Genomic DNA, 17,341 nt, shown 5'->3' on the forward strand with positions numbered 1-17,341 from the left:
AGCTGTTAGAATATTGAACTTCAGTATAATATAACTATAACTAAAGTATAACTAAAGGGATTACTCATCTTCATCGTACTCGATGACCAAACGTTATCAGTGATGTTGCAGCCTGATTTAACACTTGCAGCCACGGTATAGTTTACCATCCAGGAGATACTTATCAGACTGCGCTACCTGAACTATACAACTGAGTGTCAGCCAAGTTAGCTGAGAAGTTAAAAGGAGTTCCCTCCCTGAGCTTTACTACAGATATTTGGACTTCAGGTGGCTGCCCGATGTCGCTGATAAGCCTCACAGTGCCGGGTTGACTCAGATACACATGGCCTCTGTAGTGCGGTGCTTCAGGTAAAAAAGTGCAGGGGTTCACACAACCGAGCTGCAATCGCAGCCTCCATTACAGAGATGTTAAATCACTGGGACATCCCTCTGAAAAAAGTGCATGTCATTTTATGGTACAATGCAAGTAATATGAAGGCTGCAACGGAAGACATGGCAGTTTCTAATCTGGGCTAATGTCCCAACGCAGCGTTAGTGATGCATTAGCAAACAGCATGAAGATCAGAGCACATTTCAAGCATTCACAACTCGCACAGTCTCTCTTGGAAGACCTACAGCATGAAATGCAAGGTGCAGGAACCACGACCACCCCAGCTCGCCTTGTTCAAGATGTTCAAAGGGAAGCGACCTCTCTGTGCAGATGCTGCCGACCACAACTTGCCGGCAACACTGTCTGCCAACGTGTGCTGGAAAAAAAAGCAGTGACGGTACTGGAGCCCTTCGAGGAGTTAACCAGGACAATCAGCTCAGCGACCACCGCTGGAGCCGACGTAATCCCAGCCGTCATAAGACAGCCCTTTCCAGAACTGGGCAAACAACCATGCTCGCTTTCCTCTCCTTGCTGCTGTTGTGGTGAAGTTCCTGAGCGCTCCTTCAGCCAGTGTGGGAAGCGAAAGACTGTTTAGCACGGCATCCAATATCATGGATGAAAAGAGGAATCGTCTGACAGCAGAGAGAGCAGAAATGCTCATATTCCTCAAAAAGAACCTGCCAATGTTTAAGTGAGATTTGTTAAACACCACATCACTCCATCAGTGTTAACTTTTTGAGGAGTTATTTACTTTTTATTGTTTTCTTTTGAAGAATAGTTGCAGGCTCTGGCGTTAAGCTTAGTCCAGGACACCTTCAGTGCCAAACCTCCTGCTGTACTTGATTTGTGCTGTTCAGATGCACACTGTATTACTGATAGTGTGTGTGTAAGATGTTTACACTTATTGCACTTTTCTTTTATTTCAAATATTTGACATTTTTGCAATTAATTAAATATTGACAATCGATTTGAAACCCTTACAGTTGTATATTTTTTTCCAGGATGGGATTTTTCATGTTAACATGTTTCCTGTTTTTCTGACTTCCTTTTCTGACCTCAAGTTGCCTTTTGGGACATACATGCATACATAGCATACTTGCCTGTAGAGAGGAGTTTATTTCAGCCTCATATACAATCAACAATGATGATAACAGTAATATAAAGCAAACAGAGCTCTGGTATCCGATTATTGTATCATTACCGGCAGATATCCAAATTCAGATATCAGGGTCAGATCAAAAGTGAAAGAACATGGATCGGTGCATCCCTACATTAAATGTGTTAAGTTGTCCTTCATGAAGTTGAATTGCCATCAAATACAAACATCTCTATCCATATCTATATGCACCTCTGAAACTAAATTATTTGAGTAAAAGGACTTCAGTTTATTTTGAGTTTAGTAAAGACCAAAGTAGGAAAACCTGTTGAAGATCTTTTACTCCTGTCTAAACCTCTCATCCCCACTGGGGGGAGCTAAAGACACAGTGAGGGAAGGAAGGAGGCGTGTTATCCAAACAGAAAACACCTCCTGCCTTTATTTACACCATGAAGACTCAACTACACTGTTATGTGGATCAGATATTTTTCTCATCAGAACTTGAATATCTTCATCCTCTTGCTTCTCTCGAGCCACTTTGCATTTTCAGGTAAGATAACTTTCCTTGAATTACTTCCTGAAAGCAGTTTATGAAACACAGAACAGTTCAGCAGTAAACTAGTGACCTGAAGCTGGAGGCTGACTGTCTTTATACTTCAGATCAACCAGTCTGTCCAGCTCAGGGTTCAGATAATATGAAAATGAATTAGGTTGTTCCTCTGTAGTTCCTAAATAAATTTGATTGATGTTTAACTTTTGGAACAAGCACAGATCCAAGTCTGTTGTCAGGAACATTCTGTTGTCCTGTATCACTGTGCTGTGTTACTGGAGGCTGTATGTTGTCAGTGTGGGGTGAAACATGGGAGACAGACTTTAGGAACCTACAGGCCTTAAAAAAATAATGCCAAGATATTTTTAGGCTGTACTGTTGTGCTCCATGCAACATTAATATTGATGTTGGGGTTAATAGTGGCTATCAATAATAATTAATGATTATCATAGTCCATGAGTCAGGGCCCCAAATTTGGGCCATCGGTATCATCCGGGGGGACAAAGTCTCATAGTGATTTTTGCCAAGTTATACACCCCCAGTACTAGAAAAATCATGATAGCAGTGCAGGGGTGGTAGTGAAATCACTTTTTTTTCAGCTCATTAAGTTACAAACCACCTCAGATAAATTCTATTTTTGAAATCTGGTGTATATCTGGTTTACACTCATGGTAGGGATATTGTCAATATTCTATAATATGGTGCTTGGTATCATTGGAATGATATTTTTTTTACATTGAATGGATATTTAAGAGACCCATGGTAATGAATACAATATCATTAGATCTCATGCAGAGATTATTAGATGGTCTTTAGGATCATTCACCAAAAAATGGCTCAATTCAGCTGATTCTACCATCACACAGTTTAACCACAAAGCCCAGTTGTGACCTGTGGAGGAGCTGAGGAGTCTCTAAAATGTTGACAGTAGGCTGTTTTTTGGCATACATTTCTATTTTCTATTTCTATCTTTGTCTTTATCATCATAGTTAGACAGTTATTGATGTATGGCTCATTCATGAGGGTGATTTATAGCTAATTCAGTTACCAGCAGATACCGGCATGAATTTACATATAACTTGTATCAGACATTCTATTAATGTAACAAGGAAACTCTGATTTTTTGCTCTTTTCTGTACACGCGACATCTATTGCATTTCTGTCTGTCCTGGAAGAGGGATCCCGCCTCTGTGTGTGGTTTTTTTTTTTACCCCGTAAAGAGGTTTTTTTTTCCCATCAGCATGTTAAGTTTTTCCTCACTCGAATCGAGGGTCTAAGGACAGAGGATGTTGTTCACTGTACAAATTGTAAAGCCCATTGACCCATTGAGGCAATGTGATTGTGATTTTGGGCTATATAAATAAAACTGATTTGATCTGATTTGATTTGAATGCAAGTCTTACCATCAGATGCAGATCTCTGACTCAAAGCTGTTTTGATATATTTGTTTGAAATCACTGTAGTCATGTGAAAAAGGAAGAAAGTGAGAGAGTTTACTGGGTTCTGTGATCGGGTCTGTTTTAAGGTAAGGACATTGCAGTATGAACAGTATTATTCACTCTGTCGTCTCCCTTTGCCAGGGTAAAATAACAGGAAACAGCTGATCCAGCTCGGTCCTTCACTCACTCGTCTTTATCAAATCAAGATGAAAACTTTACTGTTGTTGCTTCTCTTCTGTCACGTTTCATCACCAGGTAAGATCATATTTTAAACCTTTAAACTCTTTAAACTTCACCATCCACTCGACTCTTTTAAACCAAGATTAATTCAACTTTTGCTTAAACTTGATCAGACTGTTTTAACTGACTCATACTGATTTCATCATATTTCTGAGTGGTGATGATGAGTGTGTGTTCATACTGAATGGAGGCTGTTTGTTCTGCACATTACATTTAAAACTTTTGCAGTTTGTTTCATATCATGTTTATATTTCCACTGAGCATCATATTTATGATTTGTGTTATTTATAAGCTCCTTTGTTTGTCCTGCAGTGCTACACTCCCTTAAGTTTTTCATTACTGCATCAACTGGAATCCCAAACCTGCCAGAGGTTGTGCTGACAGTAGAAGTTGATGAAATTATGACTGTGTACTGTGACAACGGAACACTGGATGTAAAGGACATTGTTAAATCATTCTTCATAAAGTATCCTGAGCGGTTGGAGTGGTACAGACAAAGATGTTTCAATTTTTTTCCAAACTTCTTCAAATCCTTGACTCACAGTTTGATGTGTCTCTTCAACCAAACTGGAGGTACAGTGTGTAACATGTTACAGCCTGTTTAACTTTTTACTGTTCTGCATCTTAGTTGTAAAGTGACTCAGGGCCTCAAGACACCAGTCAGTTCAAACTCTAACATCATTTTATCATTTTTCATTTTAACACAAACTGCTGATAATAATCTGATTCGTGATCAAACTAATATTCATGTCTAAAACAACAATGTATAAATCAGTGTTAATTACAGTCTCTGTCTCTGTCTCAGGTGTCCATGTTTTACAGAGAGTGAGTGGCTGTGAGTGGGATGATGAGACTGAAGAGGTCAAAGGTTTCTCTCAGTTTGCTTATGATGGAGAAGACCTTTTGAAATTGGATTTGAATACATTGACATGGATCGCTCTAAGACCTGAGGCTGTCATCGCCAAACCGATATGGGACGCTGATAAAGTTATGAGAGAACACTATAAGACTGCTTTTACTCAGATTTATCCACAGCGGCTGGAGACCTATGTGAAATATGGGAGGAGCGTTCTGCTGAGAACAGGTAGGATCACCTGACCTGATGTAGTTTATTAGACACAGTGATCTTCATATAGGCTGCTCAGACTGAACTGTCATTGTATTATTAATCCAACATGTCTGACATCAGCTTTTTTGTAGTGGTTACATTTGTTTTTAGTCCTGACCAATCACAGACATCTTTGGGTGACATCACTCACCATCAGAGCTCAGACTGTGATGTCACAGTTAGTTTAAGGAAAGTGATTTTACAGTTTCAGTGTTTCACAATAGAAATAGTTCCACTGAACATTGACACTGTGATTGACGACCTGACTGTGAATCATCAGAACAGACAGACATTGTTCTTCTCTGACTGTAGTGAGTCTTTAGTGGTGGTGTAGTTCCCTCCTCTGTCTGTATACACATCATGTGGAGGCTGTGTAGCAGATGTGTTGTTATGTACCCTGTCATTATTACACTGTGGTCTGGATACATGGAGCACATTACTTGGCCACCATCAACACTGTCCTCCTGCTTTTGAAAAATCAATATTTAGTCGGCCGACACTATTACAAACTGTCACAAGCACATGACATGATTCACATCATGCTGCTGGTTTCACACTATTCACCTGATCAACAGTTTGCAGCAGTGATGTGCCAACAAACATAGTATTGTAAAACAAAATAGTGCAGATTTGCAGATGTTTCTTATGGAACAAAATGCATCCAATACATTTGTTCAACAGTTGCTTGAAAACACTTTCACACCTTCTGTTATTGATTCCAAATGTAATTTCTTCATCTTTCTTTGACCTTGTTTCTTTTCCTCTCTCTCCTCTTTAATCTCTCTCTCTTTCCTCTCCAGAGCTTCCCTCAGTGTCTCTCCTCCAGAAGACTCCCTCCTCTCCAGTCAGCTGCCTCGCTACAGGTTTCTACCCTCACAGAGCCTCACTCGTCTGGAGGAAAGATGGAGAGGAGCTTCATGAGGAGGTGGACCACGGAGAGATCCTCCCCAACCACGATGGAACCTTCCAGATGAGTGTTGACCTGAACCTTTCATCAGTCACACCTGAAGACTGGACCAGGTACGACTGTGTGTTTCAGCTCTCTGGTGTGAAGGAGGGAATCATCACCAGACTGGAGAAAGATCGGATCAGAACCAACTGGGGTAAGAGTGAGATCAGAGGGTGCTGAAGGGGAGTGCATGGGAACTACAACAGAAACAGTAATAATAAACTATTATTGTGTTCAACAGTGAAGCCCAGTAACATGACCGTCCTCGTCACTGCTGCAGTGGTTGTTTTTGCTGTTATTCTCATCGGTGCTGCTGGATTCATCGTTTACAAAAAGATGAAAGGTGAGAAAGAAGATTTCAGAACTTTGATTTAAGTCTTTAAGTTTCAGTTGAAAAATTGAAACAAGCATCAGCATCATCATTTCACAATTAGAAGCACCAGTAAACTCTGTAAGGCTCAGAGCCTGTGAGTCATGATAATGTCACTACTGAGAAGATGCTGAAGAGGAGTAATACGAAAATAAACTGCCGACCATCTTGCAGTGGTGTCAGAGCTCTTCTTCAGTTTCTCTTCAAATCTCATGGTTCATGATTTGATGTCTTTGTGTTGTGTCTTGTTTTGCATGTTTGTCTCCCTCTGTCTGTCAGTATTGTTTCCTTCATGCTCTCTCCTCTGTGTCTTCCCCTCATTATCTCACTTGTCCTCCTCCCTACTCTCTCCCCACCTGTTCCTCGTTCCCTAATCAGTGTGTCTGTGTACTTAAGCCTTGGTTCCCCATATACTTGTTGTCAGTTCATTGTTGGTGTTTGTATGATGTCTCTCTCGAGTTCCTTGTGTTTCTGCTTGTGTCTCTGGTTTTGGATTTTGATTTCTGTGTTTTTCTTTGTTTCATTTGCTACTTTACCTTTTTCCCTTTTTCCTAGTTTGTATAACCAGGTCCCTTGGTTTGATGCATTCAGCTGTTTGTTAAATAAAACTCACCTTTTGCTCCTCCTTATCCTGCCTCTTGTGAGTCTGCTTTTAGGTCCACCTTCCATTTCCCTCAACCCCTGATATTATATCAGTTTTTTCTGATGGAGGGAATTTTGTTTGCCCTGTAGATTTCCTTGTTGGCCTGTTTGACTGCTTGTTCCTTTTGGACATAATTTCTCAACTGCCATGCTGACTAGGATTGTCACTGAATTCCATAGAAACTTTACCACATCCTCATCAGCGGTTGCTTTCCGGGCCTATGCCCACTTCCTCATCACACTTCTGCCACTCAGCACATTCTTGCACGCTCTGGGCAGTGTTCCACGAACAGGGTGAAAACCGCATTGTTCCTCCTGAATCCGCACTGTCCCCGACTGCCACGCGATGCTGCAGAGACGTGTCAGCCAAGACAGCCTCACCACATCCAGAGACTTGAGATACTCAGGGCGGATCTCATCCACCCCCGGTGCTTTGCCACCGAGGAGCTTCCCAACTACCTCAGTGACTTCGGCCCGGCTGATGAATGAATGAATCCACCTCCAAGTCCCCAGCCCCTGCTTCCTCTATGGAAGGTGTGTCAGTGGGATTGAGGAGATCCTCGAAGTATTCCTTCCACCACCCAGCGATATCCCCAGTTGAGGTCAACAGCTCCCCACCCCCACTGTAAACAGTGTTGGTGGAGACCTGCTTCCCCCTCCTGAGGCGCTGGATGGTTTGCCAGAATTTCCTCGAGGCTGACCGGTAGTCCTCCTCCATGGCCTCCCCGAACTTTTCCCAGACCTGAGTTTTTGCTTCCGCGACCAACTGTGCCGCAGCACGCTTGGCCTGCCGGTACCTGTCAGCTGCCTCAGGAGTCCCCCGAGCCAGCCATGCTTGATAGGACTCCTTCTTCAGCTTGACAGCATCCCTTACTTCCGGGTTCGGGGATTGCCACCACGACAGGCACCAGAGACCTTACGGCCACAGCTCCGAACTGCTGCATCAACAATGGAAGTGGAGAACATGGTCCATTCGGACTCAATGTCCCCAGCCTCCCTCGGGATCTGGTCAAAGAGGACAAATCACTAAGCACCACCCCCTTCTGAACCCTCCTGCGGGTGGTGAACCTACTGGAGGGTGGGCCCACGTCGCTCTTTTGGGCTGAGCCTGGCCAGGTCCCATGGGCTAAGACCCGGCCACCAGGCGCTCGCCTGCGAACCCCAACCCCAGGCCTGGCTCCAGGGTGGGGCCCCGGTAACGCCATTCCGACGTGACGGCGACGTGAACGTCCTTGTTATTCTTCTTATCATCGGGGGCGTTGGAACCGCTCTTAGTCTGACCCGTCACCTAGGACCTGTTTGCCTTGCCTTAAGCCCCAGACAACATAGCTCCTAGGATCATTCGGGTACTCAAACCCCTCCACCATGATAAGGTGGCGGTTCAGTGGAGGAGTCCTAATAATCCAGTCCTAAAAAAAAATTAAATCCCCTTCAGAGAAAATGAATTTAACTTATTTGTAATCATAAAGATGACATCATCAAAGACAGGTTACATCACTGCTGCTGTTTAAGCTGCTGCAGGCTGCAAATGTCAGCAGGTTGTAGTTGTTTCTTAAAGGCGTGTCAATGCAGGATAAGTGGACTAACAGTGTGTTTGTCCTTACAGCTCCTGACAACAGCTCTCAGCTCTCTGGGAAACTGAAGATGGTGATTTACACAAACAATCTGGAAGACTTCAAATGAGACGGCTAAACTATCAATGATGATGCAGAGCGACATGGTGTGATTGGCAGCAGCACATTACATGATTTACAGCAACCAAGCAACCCAAAACCTGTAGCCTGTTTCTTTTAGGTGCTTTTCAATAAAATCCTCACATTTCAACAAGTTTGTTCCACATGCTCATGTGTGACGACACTTCAATATATTACCTGAACATTCAGTATTCTCACAGAGGATTTGAATGAGGAGATTGATATCAATGTGAACTCTGAGCAGAGTTAGCTCCCGGACAAGGTTAGCTTAGTTTAGCATGAACACTGAAGTTAGAGATTAAACAGCGAGCCAGTATCTCTGTTAAAGGAGCCTTCTGACCGCGTTATGTAACACGGCCATGATTTCTGACCCATTAAATCCTGAACACAGGAATCATGAAACACAGTTTGTGAGCCGAGCTCCAAAATTAAATTCTAAATGGTTGAATGGCTTTTTACATGTTTTAAGGAAATACATTTATGACCTTTTTAATGTGTTTGGAGGAAAATGGCTGAATTTGCTTTACACAGACTTTAATGTTAATTAATACTCTAAATAATCAATATAGGTAGATTGGTGCATGGAAATATGTGATGTCACATGTTATTTCCCCCATTAGAGCTCTGCCCACTTCAAACATGCAGCACGTGGTTCTGGAGAAACATAGCTGATTGTTGAGTCTCATTCCCAGGTCATCAGATACCAGAGCTTTGGGTCGGGCAGCTGTGAAACTCTCAGCCTCTATTTCATACATGTCTTTGCTGCCATCTAACAGCTGTTTAGTGGTTATACACAGTATTAGAAACGGGGCTGTGACACTTGTATTGTGTAGAATGATTCGCTTTCAAGTGGATAAAATAAATACCTCACACACACTGGGTACTTTAAGGAATCCAGGTTTGACTGGTTCTGTCCAAACTGAAACCTTTGTAGAGTATATGTGCTCTGTGGTGTTTCTGTCTGCTTTGGTTCAGTTGAAGTCAGAGGATCCGTTTAGATCCTTATGTATCAAACCAGCAGTGTGACATTAATGTGGAAGTTCTCAGGTCCAATTCATGTCACAGTAACTACAGACACAGAGAGGATTCACATGTATTTACATAAAGAGCTTTTTATTAAAAAAAAATAAACATCAGTACAAAAGAAATGAAGGAGTGTAAGTGAATCAGACTTTACATGCATTCAGTATTTACAGAAATTCAACACAGAAGAAACAGAAAATGTAAATTTGCTTTCAGCTTCTTGCAGTTAATCAAAATAATAATTTTCCAATTCTGATGTTTCTGTAGCCAAATTTAAAAGAATATTGTACTGATGCACTGAGAGTTTGAAGAAAAAAGACACCATGAAGTAACTTAAAATATTGTAAATCTTAAAAAAAGATATTGCATAGAAATGATTTGTCCTCATCATAAACCAGGTTTAACATACTTGTGTGTGATTTCAACACAAGCTGCTGTCACAGATTCAATAAATATACAATACATCATTTTTATATTAAGAAGTTACCAAAACACCAGTAACAAAGTATTTGGATTATTCTGAGTCAACGTTTGTTTTGTTTTTTGTTATTTATGATTTGAACACCAGAAAATTAAATGTGCTTTAAACTGAATTAAAGCAGCTGCAGAGGAGTGAATACTTTAGTTTTCTTGTCGTTGTATCTGTTGTTCCTCATGACGTCTCTGTGAGCAGGACGGTGTGTTTGTCAGTCGTGTTTCTGGATTCAGTCTGTTGACGGCAGCTGGAAGGTCAGAAACATTCTGTTAGTTCTCTTTTCCTGCACAGAACCATCTCAGCTGTCAGCAGGGCTGGACAGGAAACTAAACTGGGAATCTGATGAACCAACTTAGAAATGATGCAACATGTTTGTCCTTCATCAAACTGCTAATTAAAAACAAACACAATCTGCTCATTTGTGCATCAGTTTGTTTGAAACACACAACAGACCTCACTTTGACTGTCTGACCCGAGCACGACTATTGTTGGATTCACTGAATCCACAATCAATAGATCAACCTCGACATACAGAAATACATATGTGGTGTGTTATCAAACATACCTGCCACTCATTCTATTACTTGTAACACAACAATAAATAACACAAAACAAGTGGTCCAACCTGATCATACAGATGATGAACTGAGTCTTTTTACTTCATAGTCACACAGTAACATCTAATAATGTACCTGTATATAGTTAGTTGCTGGTTCCTGCTTCGTCCTCTTTCATCCCTTTCTTTTCTTCTTCAGAGCCACGTTCACCGGTAGAGGAAGTACTGGACTGAGCTGCCACATGAAAATAAGTATAAAGTAAAAAGAAGCTTCTTAATCTGCAGTGCGATCAGATCAGAGATTATAGAGTAAAAATAAGAAGGATTTACGTGGAGGGAGATGAAATAATAAGAAAAGACGAATCATTTCACTTGTCACACTTTAAAATGTCAAAACATCTTTTGTCTTATTTTCCCCACTGGATCTCATTTTCCCTCTCTGACAAATAAACCAGATTTATGTACTCTGAGCCTTCCACTGCTGCTGTTAGCTGCTGCAGACGTTGGTGCCATTAAATGTTACTCACCTTTCTTCTTCTTGGAAACAATAAATCCAATAACAGCGATCAGGACGACAGCAATAAGAACCACCATGACAATAATCAGGATGGTGTGTTCACTGGGCTCCTCTGTTCAGCAGAAAAGAAAAGAAAGAAAAAAGAAGACAACATGTGCACTTAGAACAGATGTAAATCTATCTATCTATCTATCTATCTATCTATCTATCTATCTATCTATCTATCTATCTATCTATCTATCTATCTATCGTTTCAAAGAAAATCTTTGAGGTAATACACTAAGTGGCCAAAAAAAAGTTGCCACCTGGAATTAGCTGAGCAAATAGGTTAGAGCCTCCTATTAGATAATTACTGCATGGGTGATTATCTTTCAGCTGGCACCAAATTATTTAACCCCAACTGATGCAATGAGTAGCTTTTCATTTCTTACACAACCATGTCAAAAGACACAAAGACGTCAGTCTGTTTGAGAAGGGTCAAATCACTGGCATGCCTCAAGCAGAGAAAACATCTAAGGAGATCGCAGGAACTACTAAAATTGGGTTAAGAGCTGCCCAATGCATTATTAAAAACTGGAAGGATAGTGGGGAACCATCGTCTTCAAGGAAGAAATGTGGTCGAAAAAAAATCCTGATTGATTGTGATTGGTGATCGCTTAAACGTTTGGTGAAATCAAATCATAGAAAAACAACAGTAGAACTCAGGACTATGTTTAATAGTGAAAGTAAAAGTGTTTCCACGCACACAATGTGAAGGGAACTCAGGGGACTGGGACTGAGCAGCTGCGTAGCCTTAAGAAAACCACTAAGCAGTGAGGCTAATCGTAAAAAAAGGCTTCTATTTGCAGGGGAGCATAAAGATTGTGCCCAAAGAATGAGGTCAGCTGACTACCTGAATATACTGAATGACCAGGTTATTCCATCAGTGGATTATTTTTTCTTTGCTGTTGGCACGGGCATATTCCAAGATAACAATGCCAGGATTCATCAGGCTCAAATTGTGAAAGAGTTCAGGGAGCATGAGACATCATTTTCACACATGGATTGGCCACCACAGAGTCCAGACCTGAACCCCACTGAGAATCTTTGGGATGTGCTGCAGAAGGCTTTGTGGTCCAACTCTCCCATCATCAGGGAGAGTTGGACCATTGGTCATGGTGAAAAATGAATGCAACACTGGATGGAAATAAATCTTGTGACATTGTAGAAGTTTATCGAAACAGTGCCACAGCAAATGCGTGCTGTAATCAAAGCTAAAGGTGGTCCAACAAAATATTACAGTGTGTGACCATTTTCTTTGGCCAGGCAGTGTGTAAACTAACAAGAAAGCCAAACTGAGGCTATAGTTTATTATTCCTGTTTTTGTTGTAGTTCCCATGCACTCCCCTTCAGCACCCTCTGATCTCACTCTTACCCCAGTTGGTTCTGATCCGATCTTTCTCCAGTCTGGTGATGATTCCCTCCTTCACACCAGAGAGCTGAAACACACAGTCGTACCTGGTCCAGTCTTCAGGTGTGACTGATGAAAGGTTCAGGTGAACACTCATCTGGAAGGTTCCATCGTGGTTGGGGAGGATCTCTCCGTGGTCCACCTCCTCATGAAGCTCCTCTCCATCTTTCCTCCAGACGAGTGAGGCTCTGTGAGGGTAGAAACCTGTAGCGAGGCAGCTGACTGGAGAGGAGGGAGTCTTCTGGAGGAGAGACACTGAGGGAAGCTCTGGAGAGAGATCAATGAAACTATTTCTAGTTTTAACAGAGACAACAATGTAATGTCAGACTGACTGGAGTGAAAACACAACAGCAGTTCAGTCTGAGCAGACTGTATGAACATGATTGTGTCCATTAAACTACATCAGGTCAGGTGATTCTACCTGTTCTCAGCAGAGAGCTCCTCCCATAGGCCAAATACTTCTTCAGCCACTCAGGGAAAATCACTGTGAGGTAATTCTGATTATATTTCATTCTAGCTTTGTCAGCATCCCATTTCAGTTTGGTGGTGAAAGCCTGTTGTTTTGGAGCGATCCATATCTCTCTCTTCAGGTCAATTGATATGAAATCTTCTCCATCATAACCAAAATGATTAAAACCAACAACCTCTCCAGTCTCATCATCCCACTCACAGCCACTCATCCTCTGTAAAATGTGAACACCTGAGACAGAGACAGAGAAATAAACACCTCACATCATCACTTTAAGGTTTAACATGCCAACAATGTACAGTGATGCAGCGTCACTGGTTAGGGTTAGGGTTAGCCAAACGATTAAAGCGGGGACTAACACAAAAACAGTTTTGTCTAGTTTGAACTATAATAGTTATATTCTGTGAGGCTTTGACTGGTGAAGAGATTCACCTACCTGTGTGCAGGAAGTAGTTTAGTAAGAGGAGGACATATATGCTGGGTGTGTCCTGTATGTGTCTCTGTGTGAGACCAAGCTGCCACATGTTAGATTGTTTGAACTTATTTTGCCAATTTGTTCCTGATACGCTGGTATTGTATCCTTAAAGTTATGTGTACATGCGTCCAGATGATGTATTGTTTATCTTTTAATTGATGTTTAAATGCAGCCAGTATTTATAATGTGTATCTGCCTTCACACCAGACTGTGGTGTAACATTTGGAGTTGTTTGATTCCTACTTCCTCTCCTGTGAGAAGTTTAACCCTGTAAATATGGCTCATGGAGTATATTTAGATTTACAGTCATTGTGTATTGTTGTTCTGTATTTACTTTTTGTTTTGAATAACAGAATCACAGTGAAGGATTACAGAAGACTCATCCTTCATGGATGCATTAATAATGAAAGCTACCTTTGCTCTCATTCAGTTTTTGTGTTACTCAGTTTTGGCATGTATGTAAATATACTGATTTATATTTACTGTTGTACAGAAATCATCCATCCGTCTGATTGATGATTTAAAGGTTTTTGGATCCTTGTGTTTAAATGTTCACACCAGTCAGATGTTCTGTGGTCCAGTCATCCCCTGAAGCATTATTAGTCAATAAAGTATTCAGTCTTTTTCACTGTGCATGATGGAAACTTTCTTTCAGCCCAGGAAGGCTGATCAAATCAATTCCAAATATTTCTAATACAAATCCTACTAAATTATTTTCTAATTATAAAGAAAAGTTAATTAAGTAAAAGTTGAAATATAACATAGTACATACTGTACCTCCACTGTGGTTGAAGCGCTGTTTCAAACTATTGATTGTGGCTTTGAACAAAGTTGGCACCTCCTCAAAACATGTTGCACTGTAATACTCAAAGTGGTTCGGATCATCTTCCAATACTTTTTCCACCCAGTCCTGTTTTGGATCAATTTTCTTTTTGCTGCCGTCACAGGAGCCCACCAGATTTTCATCAACCACTGCAGCTGCAAAGTACTCCGGGAAGTCTGGGAGTCCAGAAGATACAGTGGTGATAAACTTCAGGGAGTGTTTCACTGCAGGACAGAAGAGGTTCATACATTCAGTATAAATACATAAATCATCATCATCACACTCATCATAAATATGATGTCATGGTAACACTTTAGGTTATGGCCTGCCATCTACAGCATGAATCTTCTTATCTAACTCATCTGTTACCTAGTCCATCATTACAGGGTTACAGTACGGCCCACCAACCACTGAGAAGCATTTTGGTGTTTGGACAGACTTTAAAGAGAAGTTACACTCAAAGTACTTTAACTATCAGGTCCCCCTTCTAATATGAACGTGAGCATCCTTCATGGCTCCAATATATAGATTTCATACTGTTACTATCATAAGAGAATATATGTCATCTTAGCTTGTAAATATTGTTATATCACAATGTAAGTGTTGTCTTTTCCTGGTTTTAATGCGACATTACTTGATGCCTTTTTCTGAACTGACCAGATGCTTGTGTTCAACCACGTCGTCATTATATCCACATTACTGATGATTACTGATCAGAAATCTCATTGTGTTTATTTTGTATTTGTGTGCAATATTGATATCAAGTTATTTAGTTAAATATACTGTGATACTTCATTTTGTTATCCAGTTCTAGCATTAATGTGTTTTGAGGACATTTGTTAAATGTTTCTCTCAATGACTGTTGTTTTTCAGTCTTCTACTGTTCATGACAGTCGTTCTGATCCTGTGACAGGGCAATAAAGTTGACCATCTTCTGTAACTGCCTCATCATGAGGAAGTTGTTCTTCAAGGAACAACTCTGTGTAACAACAATGTCAGTGCACATCTACCTGAACTACCTAACAGGATGGACACACTGGAAGCCTGTGAACTGTGTGGTAGCTGTGTTGCTCCTGCCTGCCCCGTCTGTTTACATGGAGTTTGACTTTCTATATAATTCTGGAAACATATGATGATGTAATTTGTTTTTACCACGCTGAAAGAGCAACGAAGCAGGAGGGAGAAAAAGAGGGAGTGACAGAGACAAAGTGAAAGTAAAAAAAAAAGAGAGTGTCTTTCTGTCTGTGACGTATTCTACATATACAGATATTGAAACTGAAGTAAAATGTTGGTATGATGTCTGAAGTCATCTGTCTCCTATGCTTCACCCCACACTTAAATATCGCCCAGAGTGACAAGTTCATTTTCATATTAACTGAATCCTGAGCTGGACAGACTGGTTGATCTGAAATATGAAGACAGTCAGCCTCCATCTTCAGGTCACAAGTTTACTGCTGAACTGTTCTGTGTTTCATAAACTGCTTTCAGGAAGTAATTCAAGGAAAGTTATCTTACCTGAAAATGCAAAGTGGCTCGAGAGAGCCAAGAAAATGAGGATCTTCATGTTTTGATTAGAAGTAAACTTCATCTACGTAACAGCTGAGTTGAGTCTTCATGGTGTGAATAAAGGCAGGAGGTGTTTTCTGTTTGGATAACACGCCTCCTTCCTTCCCTCACTGTGTCTTTAGCTCCCCCTGGTGGGGATGAGAGGTTTAGACAGGAGTAAAAGATCTTCAACAGGTTTTCCTTCTTTGGTCTTTACTAAACTCACACTAAACTAAAATTCATAATACTCAAATAATGTAGTTACAGATATGGAGGTGTGTATAGATATAGATTGAGGTGTTAAACATTATTTCATTTCAATTCGACTCCATGAAGGAAAACTTAACACATTTAATGTACACGTGTGTCTGAACTTTGTCTTTATTACTCCACCCTTCAGTTGTAGCAAGAGGTCAACAGAATCAACTAAGCGAGGTCAGAATGGAAATTGGCTGGTAGAAAAGCTTTTCTGTAAAACGTATAAGAAATATTGGATGTTGCAACACATTTAATCATATAAAGAACTGAATAATTAACACACATTGAAAATGACTCTGGCTAAACTGCAGAGAGGCCTGGTTAGTTTATTAATTTCAAGTACATTGTTATTGAACATTAATCTTCTCATGCAGTTTACTTTAACTGTAACTTTAGCTCTTATTCAATATAAACCTCATCAGCATGTAAAACACCTTCAAACAAGGACTTAGCAATAATAAACAGTTTTAATGTCTAAACCTTGTGGCTCATATGTTTCTCCTTTGTTTTGAATCACCTCATAACAGAAATACACTCACATTAGAAACCTTCACAATAGTAATACTCCGGGTTTTTGTACTGTTTCAGTTGGTACCAGTGATGGTGCGCATGCGTGAGTCATATAGAAATAACCGTTGAACCTGCAGGTCAGGATACTCACCCGAACCACGGAAAAGAGATCCAGCAGTTTTTTTCCAAAACCTCTTCCGAGAGGCAGCGACGTGACCAGAGACCCGTCCAGAGGCTCGGTTCTGTTCCGAGGCTCGGTCCGTCACCGACTCCTCCGTCCTCCATGTTAACATCCAACACTCGCACAAACTTCCGGTTGATAACGGTATTTAATACTTTTCCATAAAGTGTTTTTTAAAAGTTTGCTCAGACTTAAAGTCTCTCAGCTTCTCTCTGCAGCTCTTTCTCTCATCATTTCCCGGGCTTTCCCTCTAGTCCCGCCCCTCTAATCCGACAGGTTAATCCCCAACGACACAACCCTGAGGCGTTTAAAGACCTTTCAAAACATAGTAAAATATGCTATCATCAACCATACAAATGTTAACAACAGCAACACATTTATAGCATAGACATAATATAATATATTTCAGCTGTTTCTGGAGTCATGTTAAGTTACTGTTGTCTGTCAGATCACCAGCAGAGGGAAGACTTCAACCATATTGTCATAGGAAAGGGAGTCAGTCTTTCATCCTACAGCAAAATCACTAATGTTGCAAAATGGTTGAATACAAAATACATATTTCAGTTAAGTAAATCCAATAACAATAATGATAATGATAAAT

The 17,341-nt window shown here is 40.8% G+C and overlaps 2 protein-coding genes across 2 annotated transcripts; one reads left to right on the forward strand and one right to left on the reverse strand.

Annotated features, from left to right (window-relative positions):
- The first annotated feature begins 1,931 nt into the window (after positions 1–1,931).
- On the forward strand, positions 1,932–5,932 carry LOC119014619 (major histocompatibility complex class I-related gene protein-like). Its single transcript, XM_037089967.1, has 5 exons — positions 1,932–2,016; positions 3,597–3,710; positions 4,008–4,268; positions 4,501–4,779; positions 5,604–5,932. Exons 2-5 carry the CDS (start codon positions 3,662–3,664, stop codon positions 5,930–5,932), a joined length of 918 nt encoding a protein of 305 aa, XP_036945862.1. The 5' UTR covers positions 1,932–2,016; positions 3,597–3,661.
- Positions 5,933–9,550: 3,618 nt separating this feature from the next.
- LOC119014469 (major histocompatibility complex class I-related gene protein-like) lies at positions 9,551–16,980 on the reverse strand. Its single transcript, XM_037089692.1, has 7 exons — positions 16,711–16,980; positions 14,201–14,470; positions 12,901–13,179; positions 12,444–12,746; positions 11,040–11,141; positions 10,649–10,747; positions 9,551–10,203 (listed from the first exon to the last, which is right to left on the reverse strand). The coding sequence occupies exons 1-6, from the start codon at positions 16,850–16,852 to the stop codon at positions 10,659–10,661; spliced, it is 1,185 nt and encodes a 394-aa protein (XP_036945587.1). The 5' UTR covers positions 16,853–16,980; the 3' UTR covers positions 9,551–10,203; positions 10,649–10,658.
- Positions 16,981–17,341: the final 361 nt, after the last annotated feature.

The sequence above is a fragment of the Acanthopagrus latus genome, chromosome 3 (genome assembly GCF_904848185.1).
Source record: "Acanthopagrus latus isolate v.2019 chromosome 3, fAcaLat1.1, whole genome shotgun sequence".
Taxonomy (NCBI): Eukaryota; Metazoa; Chordata; class Actinopteri; order Spariformes; family Sparidae; genus Acanthopagrus; species Acanthopagrus latus.